The sequence below is a fragment of the Mustelus asterias genome, chromosome 13 (assembly GCF_964213995.1).
Source record: "Mustelus asterias chromosome 13, sMusAst1.hap1.1, whole genome shotgun sequence".
NCBI classification, from domain to species: Eukaryota; Metazoa; Chordata; class Chondrichthyes; order Carcharhiniformes; family Triakidae; genus Mustelus; species Mustelus asterias.
In genome coordinates, this window is record NC_135813.1 from 12345684 (window position 1) to 12363896 (window position 18213).

Genomic DNA, 18213 nt, shown 5'->3' on the forward strand with positions numbered 1-18213 from the left:
TTTCTCTGTTTCTCTCACACTAATTGGTGGACTATATAATGCACACAGCAGGGAAATGACACCTCTGGTGTTTCTTAGCTGTAACCAAATAGATTATGTTCACCCCCAGGACAGCATAATGTTTCTCTTTTGAATATCAAACTTGTGGCTCAGTGGGCAGCACTCTTGCCTTTGAGTCATTAAGACCCATTCCAGAGCTTGAATACAAAAATGAAAGCGAACACTCCAGCCCAGTACAGTATTTAGGGAGCGCTGCACAATCAGAAGTGCCATATCCCAGATTAAACATTAAATCGAGGCCCTATCTGCCTGCTCAATTGGATGTAAAAGAGCCCACAATACTATTTTGAAGGAGTGCAGGGGTGCCCTGACCAATATTTATCCATCAATATCAGGCAAAATAAACCAAAGAACAAAGAACAGCACAGCACAGGAAACAGGCCCTTCGGCCCTCCAAGCCTGTGCCGCTCCTTGGTCCAACAAGACCAATCATTTGTATCCCTCCATTCCCAGGCTGCTCATGTGACTATCCAGGTAAGTCTTAAATGATGTCAGCATGCCTGCAGATGATCTTATTATTAGATTGCCGCTTGTGGAAGTTTGCTGTGTATATATATTGGCTGCCATGTTTCCTACTTTACAACAAATGACTACATTCGAAAAGTACTTAATTGGCTTAATTGATTTAAGACTTTAAGGTAGTCAGGAAAAATGCAACATAAATGCAAGTCTTTGTTCCTTTTTTCATTAAAACTGCCACCCATCTTCTTTTCTTCCATTCCACATCTTTTCTCAACGCTCATTATCCACAATTTTTTAGTACTCAGTCCTGACCTTTTTGAGCCACATCATATTATCAATTGTCATTCCACACCTGCAGAATGCTAACTTTACTTACCACGTTCCGATTTTCTCTCCCGAATGCCCCAACTCTTCACTGTGGTCCAGCTGCACAAGCAATGTGCCCTCTCTCCATTGTGTGGAGGTACATATGTAGCTACTGATAATAATTGGTGGGGATGGAGGAGGTTCAAATATCAGAAGTGTTTCAAACTATAGGCAGACTTTCTGAGGAGAATTACTAAAAGCAGCAGACAAAATTGTAGTTGCTATGAATGCACTGTGAATTATTTAATGGTTTAATTGTTTTTAAGAGAGCTAAATTATTTTAAGGGGGGGGGGTTAAAGAGGTGCATAACTGTACAGAAGAACAACAGGCTCACATAAAGCATGAGATGTGTTCTTGGATTTGCCCAGTGGGCTAATGATAGTTATAGATATGAAGCTACTGTTCATTGTCTTGGGTTTCATCATCAGCGGTGAAACAATGATGTTTGCCTCTGACCTCCACAAAAGATGCAACTTTTTCCAAGACCTACACAGTGAGACTAATGAAGAGGAACGTTCTGTGATTCCTGTCATTTGAGGGGACACCAAAAGTGATCCCTCTGGGGAAGTGTAGCATCACTGACAGCAACTTCTCTATTTATGTTTTTCTACATATATGCAGACTTCAGAAGTTGTCATCAGTTTCAGAGGAGTAGTGACCACATGAGTTTTAGTTTTAAACAATGTTACAACCCTGTAGAGATGGTTACTATTTGGGAGGAGGTTCAGACTTCCAGTGGGTGACTGAAGGGATTGCAGGACAAGATTTCAAGTTTTAAGACTTTTATTGCAAGATACAAACTATAAACAAAATTGACCAAACACTATTTGAGTGACCAACATACCATAAACTCCAGAAAAGATGCCCACTTAATATTTAAAACATGATCTTCTCCACTATTGTACATTGCTGTGTCACTAGGTAAACACTTAATTCTCCAAGAACCAGACCAAAACTATCCTCAGCTCCTTTTTTAAAAAATGGATAACTTCTAGTCCCAAATTGATTTTCACAGTGAGGGATAAATTGGAGATCCCTCCCTTTTGCCAAAGCTAGTTGGATTTTCCAACTTCGTTTAAACTTTCACAAGCCTCAAGACAAGTATGAGCTCCCGTCCACAACTATTTCTCTGTTCTCTCTCACTCTCTTAGATTCTTGCAGACTGACCCAGTCTGTGAAGTTCAGTGAAACTTTAGGAAAAAATTGGAACCCAATCCTACAATGGCTACCTATGAACTCATCCCCTCTTAAAATTCATCTTAATAGTAAATGAGCATGGTATCCAGGTAGAAATATTAAGTAGCTATCCTCAAGACACCCAAGTCCATCCAGCCCCCGCCTTAACTTTTAAAAACCAAGTCACCCAAGATTGTCAGCCAAAATTCAGAACAGATCACATGACCCTATTCTTTCCTCTCAACCGTCTGGATATGTCTCCTTCCAGCTGCCAGATAATTTTGATTTTAAAATATTTCGGAATAGATATTTTATAGAAATTAAATTTATTTCAACTCGTTTCCTTCCTGGATGTTTTGAACTAGTATACAGTGTGTGGTAGAGGTAGTTTTAAATTAAAGGATTCAAAAGGGAACTACTGTTTATCTGAAAAAGAAAAACGTGCAGGTTACAAGACCAAGACAGAAGAAAGGCCCTAAGTGAATTGCTCATTCTGAAAGCCAGGACAGACACAATGGGCCCAATGGCCTTCTCCTACACAGTAACTCTGAGATTCTGTGATCACAGAATCCTTATAGTGCAGAAGGTGGTCATCCAACCCATTAAGTCTGCACCAACCACATTCTCACCCAGGCCCTATTCCCATAACCCCACATATTTACCCTGCTAATCCCCTGACACTAGGGTCAATTTAGCTTGGCCAATCAATCTAACCCACACATCCTTGGACTGAGGGAGGAACTGGAGCACCCGGAGGAAACCCACGCAGACATGGGGAGAATGTGCAAATTCCACACAGACAGTGACCCGAGGCCAGAATTGAACCTGAGTCCCTGGCACTGTGAGGCAGCAGTGCTAACCACTGTGCCATCCTGTCGCCCCTCGGTGATATTTCATTCAAGTAAGAGGATTGTGGTTGTTGAGATCAATCATTTCAGATCCAGGACATCAGGGTAGTGTCCTAGGCCCAAATATTTTCAGCTGCTTAACTGGCATTCTCTCCAACATAAATATCAGAAGTGTATGCTAATAATTGCAGCATTCAGTACCATTTGCAACTCCTCAGATAGTGAAGCAGTCATGCCTTCATGCAGCAAGACCTGTACAACCTTCAGGCTTGGGCTGAAGTGGCAAATAATATTCAAGTCACATCAATGCTAGGCAACGACCATCTCCAAAAACATAATTTAACCATCTCCTCTTGACATTTTTCGGCAATACCACTGCTGCCCCTCCCACTATCAATATCCTGGACTGGACAAGCCATACAACACAGGTCAGGACTTGGGAATTCAACTGAGTAACTCGCCTCCTGAATCCCCAAAACTCTAATAACATTTAAGCTCGACACCATCCAGGATAAAGCAGCCCACTTGATCGCCAACCCTTCAACCTCCTTAAACACCATTCCTGCATAGTGACAGCACAGTGTACCATCTACAGTGTGCACTGCAGCAAATGTTAAGGCTCCAGCATCAGTATCCTCCATACTCATAGCTGTTACCGTCATAGCCAAAAGCAGCTGACACATGGGAACACCACTAGCTGGAAATTACCTTTCAAGTCATACATTACTCTGACTAGTAACTATATCATTATTCTTTCACTGTTGCTCTTCCTGAACAGTATTGAGGATGCATCTTATTATGTGGATCATAGCATTTCAAGAAGACTGCTCACCACCATCTTCGCAAAGGCAATTAGGGATGAGTAACAAACATTGGCCTTGCCAGCAATTACATCCCATGATCGAATTTTTTAAAAAGCAACCGTAACCCTATTGCATAATCTCAGTTGTGTCATTCAATTACATCAGCCAAGTCTAATCTCATCCAATGCCTATACATTTGCACTTCCAGCTGGGGTTGGTCCGGACTGAGATCAGGAGCTAGAAAGCCAGGCCAAATTCACTTGTAGCCTGGCTGCGGTCAAGTAACAGCGTACAGACCCAATATTTTTCTGGGCCTATATGGCTTAGTTCAGTTCCTGAACTTACTTTTACAATTTGTTTAAGCTTGCAAAAAAAATTGTAATTTTGTATAATTATATTTTTCCAAATTGTCAACTGATTGATGGTTTAGCAGGACGTTATGAAGATATTCATTCCAATTTCAGTGGCTAGACACCACAGCCAGTGGATATCTGTCAGCTTCAACCCCTGTAGCCAGACCAATTCCTTACTAATTGAACATATAATGCTCAAAGCTTTTCCAAATAATATTTTATCATTAATGTTGGCCTGTTCCTTGTTAAGTTCATCTGCGGCGTAAAATTACATAAAATTATAAATACACATTTGGAATAGACATAGTTACAATACGAGACCAATAACACAGAGGTTTGTGCTCACTTATTTGCTAATAACTATAGCAAAAATATTTGGAATAATCTGCATTATAAATTATGAAATTAGAACTGAATTTTGTGGGCTGGCATTGAATTACCAAGAAAGTTGGCAGATTGTTGCAAAAACCCAACTACTTCACTAATGTCATTTGCAGAAATATGCATCCACCAGTACCAAGGCCAACATTTGTTGTCCATCCCCAAGTTGCCTTGGTATGTCTAGCAGGTGCAGCATGTAATTAAAAAAAAGTAAATGGAATGTTGGCATTTATTGCAAAGGGACTGGAATATAAAAGTAGAGAAGTGCTGTTGCAATTGTATAGGGTGTTGGGGAGACCACATCTGGAGTATTGTGTTTGGTTTTGGTCTCCTTATTTGAGGAAAAATGTGGTGGCATTGGAGGCAGTTCAGAGGAATCTCACCAGCGATTCTGGGGATGAAACAGTTCATAGAATCACAGAAGGCTACAGTGCAGAAGAGACCCTTCGGCCCATCGAGTCTGTACTGACGCATGAAGTGCCCTAACCTGCCCACCTAATCCCACTTGCCAGCACTTGGCCCATAGCCTTGAATGTTATGGTGTGCCAAGTACTCATCCAGGTACTTTGTAAAGGATGTGAGGCATCCCGCCTCCACCACCCTCCCAGGCAGCGCATTCCAGACTCACCACCCTCTGAGTAAAAAGGTTTTTCCTCAAATCCCCCCTAAACCTCCCACCCCTCACTTTTAACTTGTATCCCCTCGTAACTGACCCTTCAACTAAGGGGAATAGCTGCTCCCTATCCACCCTGTCCGTGCCCCTCATAATCTTTAACACCTCAATCAGGTCACCCCTCAGTCTTCCCTGCTCCAACGAAAATAATCCAAGCCTATCCAACCTCTCTTCATAACTTAAATGTTCCATCCCAGGCAGCATCCTGGCAAATCTCCTCTGCACCCACTCCAGTGCGTTCACGTCCTTCCTATAATATGGTGACCAGAATTGCACACAGTACTCCAGCTGTGGCCTAACCAAAGTCCTATACAACTCCATCATGACCTTTCTGCTTTTGTAATCTATACCCCGATTGATAAAGGCGAGCGTGCCATATGCCTTTTTCATCACCCTATTTACCCGCCTTCAGAGATCTACGGACAAATATGCCAAAGTCCCTTTGTTCTTCGGAACTTCCCAGTGTCAGACCTTCCATAATATACTTCCTTGTCAAATTACTTCTTCCAAAGTGCATCACCTCACACTTTTCAGGGTTAAATTCCATCTGCCACTCACCCATTTGACCATCTCATCTTTATCTTCCTGTAACCCAAGACACTCAACCTCACTGTTAACCACTTGGCTAATCTTTGTGTCATTGGCAAACGTATTGATCCTACCCCCCACATAGCCATCTATGTTATTTATATAAAAATGACGAACAATAGGGGGCCCAGCACGGATCCCTGTGGTACGCCAACGGTCACTGGCCTCCAGTCACTAAAGCAGCCATCTGTCACCACCCTCTGTCTCCTACCGCTAAGCCAATTAGATCTTGTCAGATCACCCTGTATCCCATGTGCATTAGCCTTCTTACTAAATCTCCCATATAGGACTTTGTCAAAGGCTTTGCTGAAATCCATGTAAACTACATCAACCGCACTATCCTCATCCACACACCTGGTTACATGCTCACAAAATTCAATCAAATTTGTTAAGCATGACCTCCCTCTGACAAAACCATGCTGACTATCCCTGATCAAACCTTGCCTCTCCAAATAGATTCACTCCTTAGAATCTTCTCCAGTAGTTTCCCAACCACAGACATGAGACTCACTGGTCTGTAGTTCCCTGGCTTGTCTCTACAACATTTCTTAAATAGTGGAAAAACATTAGCTGTTTTCCAGTCGTCTAGCACTTTGCCGGTGGCCAGGGAGGAATTAAAAATTTGGCTCAGAGCCTTGCCTCCCACAACAGCCTGGGACACAATTCATCCAGACCTGGAGATTTGTCCACTTTTAAGCCTGCCAATACCTTGTCACTCCCCATGATAATTTTCTCTAGGGCCTCACAGTCTCTCTTCCCGAGTTCCATAACTACCTCCTCATTCTCATGAGTGAAGACAGATGTGAAATATGTCCTCTGCCTCCACCCACAGATTTCCTCCTTGGTCCCTACTCTTTCTCTGGTTACCCTCTTCCCATTGATATACTTATAGAATATCTTAGGATTTTCCCTACTTTTACCAGCCAGAGCTTTCTCATATCCACTCTTTGCTCTCCTAATTGATTTCTTAAGCTCCATTCTGCACTTTCTGTTCTTCACTAATGCCTCCGCAGACTTACTCCCCTTATACTTGTTGAAAGCCTCTCTTTTCCTTCTCATAGTATCCTGAATGTCTCTGGTCATCCATGGTTCTCTGGGTTTGTTACACCTTCCTATTATCCTAGAGGGAACATGTTGGGCCTGTACCCACCCCATTTCATCTTTGAACACCCCCCACTGCTCTTTTGTAGATTTCCTCACAAGTAACTTATTCCAGTCTACCTTGGCCAGATCCTGCCTAATTTTGTTAAAATCTACTCTCCCCCAATCCAAAACCTTTTTCTGCAACTTGTAAATTTCTTTGTCCATAACAAATTTGAATTGAACCATGTTGTGGTCAGTATCACCAAAATGCTTCCCCACCAACACACCAACCAGCTTCATTCCCCAGAATTAGGTCCAGCAATGCTCCTTCCCTTGTTGAATCCTCGACATATTGACCTAATAGGTTTTCCCGTATACATTTTAAGAACTCTACTCCATCTAAGCCCTTAACATGATGGCTATTCCAATTAATGTTGGGAAAGTTGAAATCAACTAATATTGATAATAATCTTATTATTTTTATACCCCTCTCTGATTTTCTCTTCAATTTCCCGCTGACTATCTGGGGGTCTATAATAAACACTTAGCAACATAGCTGTCCCTTTTTTATTCCTAAGCTCTACCCACAAAGCTTCATTTGATGCCCCCTCCAAGATATCATCTCTCCTTATTGCAGTAACTGCCTCCTTAGCTAATAATGCAATGCCTCCTCCTCTTTATCGCCTGAAGATTCTATATTCCAGGATACTGAGCTGCCAATCCTGCCCCTCACTCAACCACGCCTGTGTGATGGCTATTTTTTCATAATCACGTGTCAATCCTCACCCTTAACTCATCCGTTTTACCATCAATGCTCCTGGCATTAAAGTAGAGGCCTTCCAGCCTTGCCTTACTCCCTTGAAACTTACTCCCACTGTATTCCTTCTGACCTGATTGCTTTTATATGTTATACTGTGTCTCTATTCTGCTAACAGTCTGGATCCCCTCCCCCTGCCAAACTAGTTTAAATTCTTCCTAACAGCACTAGCAAACCCAGCAGCAAGGATGTTATGTTGACTATGAGGAGAGATTTAACAGTTTGAGCTTATACTCACTGTAGTTTAGAAGGATGAAAGGGAATCTGATGGAGGTATACAAAAAAAGGGATTGATGAAGTAAACATAGACCAAATGTTTCCTCTTATAGGGCAATCTCGAACAAGAGGTCACAAGTAAAGGCTGAGAGGCAGTAGATTTAAAACTGAGATGAGGAGGAACTTTTCTCGCAGAGGGTGGTGAATTTGTGGAACTCGCTGCCCCATAGCGTGGTGAAATCTGAATCGTTGAATGGTTTCAAGAAGGAAATAGATATATTTCTAATTAAAAAGGGATATGGGGATGTGGGAAACATGTGGATTTGGGACGAGAGAGAGATCAGCCTTGATCTGACTGAATGGTGGAGCAGGCTCGAAGAGCTGAATTTGCCTACTTCTGCTCCTAGTTCCTATGTAGTTTGCTTGGCCATTTCAGAGAACAGTTAAGAGTCAACCACATTACTGCGAACCTAGAAGATCAGACTGGATAAGGGTGGCAGATTTCCTTCCCGAAAGGACATTAATGAACCAAATGAATTTATACACATGGTCACCATGGACTAGCTTACAATTCCAGATTTTATTAATTGAATTTAAATTCTACCAGCTGCTATAGTGTGACTTGAATCTGTGGCCCCAGAAGATTAGCCTGTGTCTCTGAATCTCCCTCAGAGATGTCATTAATGATCTAGCAAGCCCAAGAAAGTAGTTAATGAAGTGCACCATACTTCAAAGACAACTGGACATCGGCAATAAATGTAGCATTGACCAAAAAAATGTTGAACATCTGAAAAGTTACCAATTGACAGCAAGATTTACTGATTGTTGGAAGTCCTTTCATGGCGCATGTTAGATAAAACAATTTTCAATATGTATCAAGTTTAAAACAGACAGGGCCTCAGTTTAATACCTAATCTAAAAGTCAAACTTCAATTAATGCAACATTCTTTCAGGTATTACACTGATGTACAGCCTAGATTGCGGGCTCAAATTTCTGGCCTGGGGCTTGAGCCCACAATCACCTGACTTAGTGAGAGCGTTACCCAAGAAACGGCTGAATACTTATCTACAAAACAAGGAGACTTTTAAGTTCATTGTTGACATTAACTTGAATCACACGGGGACCAATATCCTGGCCGGTAGGTTGGCTAAAGTTACTGGGGAGAATTTAAACTAGATAGGTTGGGGGGAGGGGAGCTAGAAGAGTTGACTAGGATCAAGGAACTAATTGATGGGGTGGAGGATGCAGGGGTAAGGGGAATTACAAAATTAATGGTAGAGGAGAGGGTGCAAGTGAATGAAGGCGGTAATTTAGATAAGGGAGTAGAGGGAGAGGGTGTTCGCGACTCATCAAAGCGGGTCCAGATAAAAGCTGGAATAAGGACACTTTGCCTGAATGCACGAAGCATTCGGAACAAGGTATATGAGTTGATGGTGCAAATCAGCACGAGTGGGTACGATCTAGTGGCCATTACAGAAACGTGGCTGAAAGGTGACCAGGACTGGGAGATGAATATCCAGGGGTATCAGGCGTTTAGGAAGAATAGACAGGAAGGAAAAGGTGGTGGGGTCGCGCTATTAATAAGAGATAATATCAGGGTAGTACTGAGGGATGACATAGGCTCTGAGGAACAAAACGTGGAATCGTTATGGGTAGAGATGAGGAATAGTAGAGGGAGAAAGACACTAGTAGGTGTGGTATATAGGCCCCCAAATAATAATGTTGAGGTGGGGAGGGCTATAAACAAGCAGATAAGGGATGCGTGTAAAAACGGAACGGCAATAATCATGGGGGACTTCAACATGCACATTGACTGGCAGACTCAAGTCGGTAAGGGTGGAATGGAGGAAGAGTTCTTAGAATGCTGTCGGGATAGTTTCCTTGAACAGCATGTTACGGAACCGACGAGGGAACGAGCTATTTTGGATCTGGTATTGTGTAACGAGGTAGGTAGAATTAAGGATCTTATTGTGAAGGACCCTCTTGGGTCTAGTGACCACAATATGGTCGAATTTCTGATTCAGATGGAAGAGGAGAAAGTTTGGTCCCAAACCAGTGTCCTCTGTTTGAACAGAGGGAAATATGATAGGATGAGGGATGAATTGGCTAAGGTAGACTGGGAGAGCAGGCTGGCAGGTAGGATAGCTGAGGAACAGTGGAGGATTTTTAAGGAGATCCTTTTCAGTTCTCAGCAAAAATATATTCCAGCAAAAAACAAGGATTGTAAGAAAAGGGAGAACCAGCCGTGGATAACGAAGGAAATAAAGGAGAGTATTAAAATAAAAACAGCTGCGTACAGAGTGGCCAAAAATAGTGGAGAAACAAGTGATTGGGAAAAATTTAAGAAACAACAAAGAGAGACTAAGAAAACGATAAAGAAAGGAAGGATAGACTATGAAGCTAGGCTAGCAATTAATATAAAAAATGATAGTAAAAGTTTTTATAAATATATAAAAAGGAATAGAGTGGCTAGAGTGAATGTTGGACCCTTGGAGGACGAGAGGGGGAATTAATAGTGGGAAATGAGGATATGGCTGAGTCTTTAAATAAGTTTTTTGTGTCGGTCTTCACGGTGGAGGACACAAATAGTTTGCCAAATATTAACGATAGAGGGTTGGCAGCAGGAGAAATACTTAATACAATTAATGTAACCAGAGAGGCAGTGCTGGGTAGACTAATGGGACTGAAGGTGGACAAGTCCCCGGGTCCGGATGGAATGCATCCCAGGGTATTGAAAGAAATGTCAGAGGTAATAGTGGATGCGTTAGTGATTATTTATCAAAACTCGTTGCATTCTGGGGTAGTGCCGGTTGATTGGAAAACGGCTAATGTTACGCCGCTGTTTAAAAAAGGAAGGAGACAAAAGGCGGGTAACTATAGGCCGGTCAGCTTAACGTCTGTAGTAGGGAAAATGCTGGAATCCATTATTAAAGAGGAGATAGCAGGGCATCTGGATAGAAATGGTTCGATCAATCAGACGCAGCATGGATTCATGAGGGGAAAGTCGTGCTTGACGAACATGTTGGATTTTTATGAAGATGTGACTAGGGCGGTTGATGGAGGAGAACCGGTGGATGCGGTGTTTTTGGATTTCCAAAAGGCGTTTGATAAGGTGCCCCATAAAAGGCTACTGAAGAAGATTAGGGCACACGGAGTTGGGGGTAGTGTGTTAAAGTGGATTGGGGACTGGCTATCCGACAGGAAGCAAAGAGTCGGAATAAATGGGTGTTTTTCCGGTTGGAGGAAGGTAACTAGTGGCGTGCCGCAGGGATCGGTACTCGGGCCGCAACTATTTACCATTTATATAGATGATCTGGAGGAGGGGACGGAGTGTAGGGTAACGAAGTTTGCAGACGACGCAAAGATAAGTGGAAAAGTGAATCGTGTGGAGGACGGAGAAGATCTGCAGAGAGATTTGGACAGGCTGAGTGAGTGGGCGAGGATATGGCAAATGGAGTATAACGTTGATAAATGCGAGGTTATACACTTTGGAGGAAATAATAACAAATGGGATTACTATCTCAATGGAAACAAATTAAAACATGCTACCGTGCAAAGGGACCTGGGGGTCCTTGTGCATGAGACGCAAAAGCCCAGTCTGCAGGTACAACAGGTGATCAAGAAGGCAAATGGGATGTTGGCCTATATTGCGAAGGGGATAGAATATAAAAGCAGGGATGTCTTGATGCACCTGTACAGGGCATTGGTGAGGCCGCAGCTGGAATACTGTGTGCAGTATTGGTCCCCTTATATGAGGAAGGATATATTGGCATTGGAGGGAGTGCAGAGAAGGTTCACCAGGTTGATACCGGAGATGAGGGGTTTGGATTATGAGGAGAGGCTGAGGAGATTGGGTTTGTACTCGTTGGAGTTTAGAAGGATGAGGGGGGATCTTATGGAGACTTATAAGATAATGCGGGGGCTGGATAGGGTGGAGGCGGAGAGATTCTTTCCACTTAGTAAGGAAGTTAAAACTAGAGGACACAGCCTCAAAATAAAGGGGGGTCGGTTTAAGACAGAGTTGAGGAGGAACTTCTTCTCCCAGAGGGTGGTGAATCTCTGGAATTCTCTGCCCACTGAGGTGGTGGAGGCTACCTCGCTGAATATGTTTAAAGCGCGGATGGATGGATTCCTGATCGGTAAGGGAATTAAGGGTTATGGGGATCAGGCGGGTAAGTGGTACTGATCCACGTCAGATCAGCCATGATCTTATTGAATGGCGGGGCAGGCTCGAGGGGCTAGATGGCCTACTCCTGCTCCTATTTCTTATGTTCTTATGTTCTTAAAGCTTTCCTCTGGTTCAAGATTCAGAAAATGGTGTTGCAATGCAAAGTTGTACAGCGAAGGTCATAAAATGTCACAGAAAACTGCAATGTCCCCTGAACAATATTATGTTTTGAATTTGGAAGGGTATTTTCAACTAAATCACACTAAAAGAAAATAAAAAGCAGTCTAACAAAAAGAATGATCTATTTAATACATCAATACATTTAAAGTTTAAACATATTTTGATATCTATCCCATCTGCAACAAATTTATTTTCCATCAATGAAAGGATAGCGTTGAAGAGGACATTGCAATATAAAAATTCTTACCATCTCTGGTTCCCTAACTGTAAAAGTAAAAAGTCTATCTTCAAAATATTCCTGAAATGTCATACATAACGTCTACTTTATATATTTATTTGCCGATTTAAGAAGAACTTTAAATAGTGAAAGCTGAAATTTTGGGATGCAGTCCCATCAAATTTAATGCCCATTTGCTCCACTGATGACCATTTGTTTGGTACATGTACAATTAACGAAATTGTTTGCTCACAGTGACTGATATAAATATTTAACACAAATTTACCCGCTTGTATCTGTGATCCAAAAATGATTATGACTACTGGTAGAATTGCCTGCATGGTTTTATTTTTCCGGATGAATGCTTCTTCTATCCTGTATCTAGGAGTTGATATACCAGAAGCTGTCCTTCGCCAGGTGGAAGAGAAATTTGTTGGAAATTGCACTTAAGAAAAATGTCGAAATGGAAGACCTTTCTCCGCAAATCCAGCCTTGAGGTTTATTGGAATCTATCAGAAAAGTAAAAATGCAATTAACTTGTCACTCTATGTTACTTATATGCAGGATATTTGCATGAAAGTCAATTTATTCAGCTACTTAACTATTCATTGTATCAGTAAAATGCAGAATTCAACTAGCGGGGCCTAAAATTATTTCTTCCAAAGAAATTATACATTTGATTCCCTAGAAATTTTATTTTTAAAGACGTAAGGATTATAAACAAATGGGTAAACATATTCCAGCAAAGTGTTTAAAGAAAAACTCGCAATATATCACATTTCTTCATTTCATATACAAACCCAAAGCAAGATCCCACCAACAACAATATAAATTAAATTAATCTAGAAGATTAGCCAAAAGAGAACGCTCTTCTTTCAAAGGTGGCATAAGATCTTTTCCTGTACCATTGGAACAGGCAAATGGGGTTTAATCTAGGACAGCTCTGACAATCAATCATCTTATATATGTAAACAATTGTGGCTGAACAATTGTGGTTTAAGAACCCAAATTTTCTGAATCAAAGGCAAGAACTTCACCAACTGAGGCAAAATAATATTACTGCAGCAGAATCTTGTGGTACAATTAAAAGTATGGAATGGCTAATTCTCATAAACTGTATTCATGATCAGAAGCTTCGATAATTGTTATTCATATTGACTACCAAGCAGGCGCATATTTCAATGAGTTTGATTTGATTTATTATTGAAAATGTATTAACATACGGTGGAAAATATTATTTCTTGCGCGCTATACAGATAAAACATACCGTTCATAGAGAAGGAAATGAGAGAGTGCAGAATGTAGTGTTGCAGTCATAGCTAGGGTGTAGAGAAAGATCAACTTAATGCAAGGTAAGTTCATTCAAAAGTCTGACAGCAGCAGGGAAGAAGCGGTTCTCGAGTTGGTTGGTACGTGACTTTAGAATCTTTTTCTCAACGGAAGAAGGTGGAAGAGAGAATGTCCCGGGTGCGTGGGGTCCTTAATTATACTGGCTGCTTTGCCGAGGCAGCGGGAAGTATAGACAGAGTCAATAGATGGGAGTTCTGCAACCAACTAGAACATCTATCTTAACTCGAATATATTAGTGCACCTACACGAAGTTAAACATTACTTCAAATTACTCAAAGCACATGTCTAACATTTGTTTGGTACAATTAAACACATTACTGGCACATGCATTCAACCGATGACAATAAGAGCAGAACAGATTCTCCCATCATATATAAAGTCGATTCCTTCCAGAATTATTTCGGTTCGTTTGTATTAGAAATCCGAAGGAGCGATATTGCCAACACATTGTAAATTATTATAACAATGATTACTTCCCCTATTTGCCACGATTTGCTTGCTCCCTATAGTCAGGAGGTTGGCGAACACTCTAACAAATTATCGTCACCTAAAATCTGACAATGTAAAATGCATCTGTACCTGTGTGATCTGTGCACCGAGCACGCTAACCAAATAACACAACTGCCCCATTGTTAAATCCTATTTTAGTGCGATCTGATCTATAAAATTTATATTGCCCAACACTGTAAACGGCAAATCTGCATCCCTGACTTCAAACTTTTTCTACAGCTAATCGAATAGTTTTGATGGAAGAAGTTCGCTAAATATTTCCCCCAGATCTATTGTAGATACGAATGAACTCTTAATCAAAGATTTTTGTTCCCCCCCCAAAAAAAGTACTAGATATTTAAGTTTCTGTAACTTCTGTCCTGGAACAATGAGCAAACACGTTACCTGCAAGTACAATTCAGGTAGTTGACAGAGCCCCCGTCTTTATTCCCGTCTTGCGTGCGAAGAACTGGCCCTTTAATTCAACTTTTTCACCTCTGTATAAACTTCTGGTCAAACTTTTTTTGGGGGCTGCTCCGAGGAGCGAATGTGGAATGCCCCCCTGTCAATCTAGCTGACTGACAGCCGAGCCGGCCAATCGGGCGTCCATATCAGCGGATTGGTGCCGCCCCCGGGGGAGGCAGCCGCCAATCGGCGCCAAGATGAGGCGGGATCATTGGGAAAGGAATGACGCCACAGCTTGTCCGGTGACAGGAAAACGGAATTCATGTTCGTGTCAAAAAAAAACTGTGCGGAAAAAACAAATAAAACCTACCAAAATCCTCCCTTCGAGTTTGTCATACTACAGACGCATTTAATTACTTTTTTTAAACAAACAATGCCGGTAACATTGACAATTTTGGGATTGCTCATGTCTGTGATTAATTACAAATATCATCTGCGTCGTTATTCTGTATTTTTTTAAAAACTGCGCTGAGTATCTAAAACCTCCGTACGAAATAAATGTGAAAAAAAATCCTTCAGTGTTAACACAAATTCGATCGCCCCATTGCAAAACAAGTTGCACAAAAAAGGACTTTTCTTACCTCGGAATCAGGGAAGTTCCTCAATTTCTCCTTCCAATATTCCCCTCCAGAAAAATAACGGTGCGAAATGGCGGTTTTGACCCTCTGTGCTGTGCGTTTCTCCGGTGGGGGACGGGGGTTTTCCTGTTCCGTGCACTGTGAGTAAACTTGTTTTTCTGCTTCGCCGCTTGTCTCGGGAAGACCAGAGAGGAAAAAAAACGTCTCGAGCCGGCGCCGGGAAATCCGATTGGAGGCGCGGCGCGTGGGGACTGGGCGGCGCGGGGAGGCGACCGTTAACCGCGCGTGAGGTGAAAGGAAATGGATCGGGAACAATTGGGGCGCGAGGGGCGACTGGGGGGTGGGGGCGACTGCGGGGTGGGGGCGAGGGGCGACTGCGGGGTGGGGGTGGGGGCGAGGGGCGACTGCGGGGTGGGGGCGAGGGGCGACTGCGGGGTGGGGGCGAGGGGCGACTGGGGGGTGGGGGCGAGGGGCGACTGGGGGGTGGGGGCGAGGGGCGACTGGGGGGTGGGGGCGAGGGGCGACTGGGGGGTGGGGGCGAGGGGCGACTGGGGGGTGGGGGCGAGGGGCGACTGGGGGGTGGGGGCGAGGGGCGACTGGGGGGTGGGGGCGACTGGGGGGTGCGGGCGACTGGGGGGTGCGGGCGACTGGGGGGTGGGGGCGGGTGGGGGCGAGGGGCGACTGGGGGGTGGGGGCGAGGGGCGACTGGGGTGTGGGGGCGAGGGGCGACTGGGGGGGTGTGGGGGCGATGGGGGGGTTGGGGCGATGGGGCGACTGGAGGGGTGGGGGCAACTGGGGGGTGAGGGCGACTGGGGGGTGAGGGCGACTGGGGGGTGGGGGCGAGGGGGGGTGGGGGCGAGGGGCGGGTGGGGGCGACTGGGGGGTGGGGGCGACTGGGGGGTGGGGGCGAGGGGCGACTGGGGGGTGGGGCGACTGGGGGGTGGGGGCGACTGGGGGGTGGGGGCGACTGGGGGGTGGGGGCGACTGGGGGGTGGGGGCGAGGGGCGACTGGGGGGTGGGGGCGAGGGGCGACTGGGGGGTGGGGGCGAGGGGCGACTGGGGGGTGGGGGCGAGGGGCGACTGGGGGGTGGGGGCGAGGGGCGGGTGGGGGCGAGGGGCGACTGGGGGTTGGGGGCGAGGGGCGACTGGGGGTTGGGGGCGAGGGGCGACTGGGGGGTGGGGGCGAGGGGCGACTGGGGGGTGGGGGTGGGGGCGAGGGGCGACTGGGGGGTGGGGGCGAGGGGCGACTGGAGGGTGGGGGCGACTGGGGGGTGGGGGCGAGGGGCGACTGGTGGAGGGGTGGGGGCGAGGGGCGACTGGGGGGTGGGGGCGAGGGGCGACTGGGGGGTGGGGGCGAGGGGCGACTGGGGGGTGGGGGCGAGGGGCGACTGGGGGGTGGGGGCGACTGGGGGGTGGGGGCGACTGGGGGGTGGGGGCGAGGGGCGACTGGTGGGGGGTTGGGGGCGAGGGGGGGTGGGGGCGAGGGGCGACTGGGGGGGTGGGGGCGACTGGGGGGGTGGGGGTGAGGGGCGACTGGGAGGTGGGGGCGAGGGGCGACTGGGGGGTGGGGGCGACGTGGGGGTGGGTGGGAGCGAGGGGCGACTGGGGGTGGGGGACGCGAGGGGTGACTGTGGGGGTTGCGGGAGGGGTGACTGTGGGGGTTGCGGGAGGGGTGACTGGGGGGGTGCGGGAGGAGTGACTGGGGGACTGCGGGGGGGTGGCTGCGGGGGGGTGTCTGGGGTGGCGCGGGCGGGGCGTCTGGGGGAGTGCGGGAGGGGGAACGGGGGTATGGGAGGGGGAATGGGGCATGGAGGTTTGGGGGCACTGGAGGATTGGGGGCATGGGGAGGGGGAAGTGGCAAGGTAGGAAGTTGGGTGGGGGAAAGGGTGGGAGTGGAGTAGAGGTGGGGTGAATGGACATAGGGAGTGGATTGGCCTGGAGGTTAGGGAGAGGGTGCAGGGGAAAGGGAGGGCATGTAGATTGAGGTGGGCATGCGAGTAGAAGGTGGGCAAGTAGAGGGAGAGGGTGCGCATGGGGAAGAAGTGAGGGTGGGAGCAGGGGAGAAAGTGGGCATTCTGAGGGTGGTTTGTAAAATAAAGATGAGGTGGACATGGTCAAGAAGGTGAGCATGTGGATGAGAGGGTGGGATTGTGGGGGAGAGGTTGGGCATGGGGGAGGGGGAGAGGGTGGACATGGAGAGGGAGAAATTGGGCATAAGGTGAAGGTGGGCATAGGGAGGAGAAGGTAGGCATGGAGAGGGTGGGCCTGGGAGGAGAGTGTGGGGTGGGCATGGAGAGGGTTAGCATGGGGAAAGAGAGAGGATGGGTTCAGGGGAGAATGTAGGCATGAGAGGTGGGCATGGGAAGTGAGGGTGGACACGGGGAGAGGACAGGCATGGGAGTAAGGATAAGGTGAACATGGGGAGAGTGTGGGTATGTGGGTGGGGTTATGGGTTTGAGGTTGTGCATTGGGAAAAGGTGGACATGGAGAGTGAGAAGGTAGGCATGAGGGGAGGGTTGGCATAGGGAAGGAGAAGGTAGGCATAGGGAAGGGTGGTCATAGAGAGGGAGAAGCTGGGCATGAGAGAAGGGTGGGCATATGGAGGGAGAAGATAGGCATGCAGAGGAGAGGGTAGGCATGGGGAAGTGGCCTGAGAGAGAGAGGGCGGGCAAGAGGTGAGCAGGTGGGAATGAGGAGAGAGGGTGGACATGGGGAAGGTGGGCACTAGAGGAGAGGGTGGGCATGGGGAGGGTGGGGAGTGAGGAAGTGGAATGGGATGAGTGTGGGCATATTGATGAAAAGGTGGGCTGTGGTGGAGAGGGTGGGCATAGGGTGGGAGAAGGTAGGCATGGGGCGCAGAGGGTATGGAGTAGAGGGTGAGCACATGGGAAATGGTGAGGAAGCAAGTGAGAACTGGGGAATGGTTGGGGGAAAGGGT

The 18213-nt window shown here is 46.1% G+C and overlaps 1 protein-coding gene across 3 annotated transcripts in view; it reads right to left on the minus strand.

Annotated features, from left to right (window-relative positions):
• Nucleotides 1–15463, minus strand: part of LOC144502435 (transforming growth factor beta receptor type 3-like) — a 110471-nt gene extending 95008 nt beyond the window's left edge. Inside the window, exons 1-2 of one of the 3 annotated variants that reach the window (XM_078226337.1) lie at nucleotides 15279–15463; nucleotides 12680–12902 (exon numbers count right to left, since the gene is read on the minus strand). In XM_078226337.1, the coding sequence (XP_078082463.1) occupies nucleotides 12680–12734 (55 nt within the window). In that variant the 5' untranslated portion in view covers nucleotides 12735–12902; nucleotides 15279–15463. Of the gene's footprint in view, nucleotides 1–12679; nucleotides 12903–14637; nucleotides 14740–15278 lie in introns of those variants that run through there. The other 2 variants (XM_078226339.1, XM_078226338.1) reach the window with 2 other exon arrangements.
• Nucleotides 15464–18213: the final 2750 nt, after the last annotated feature.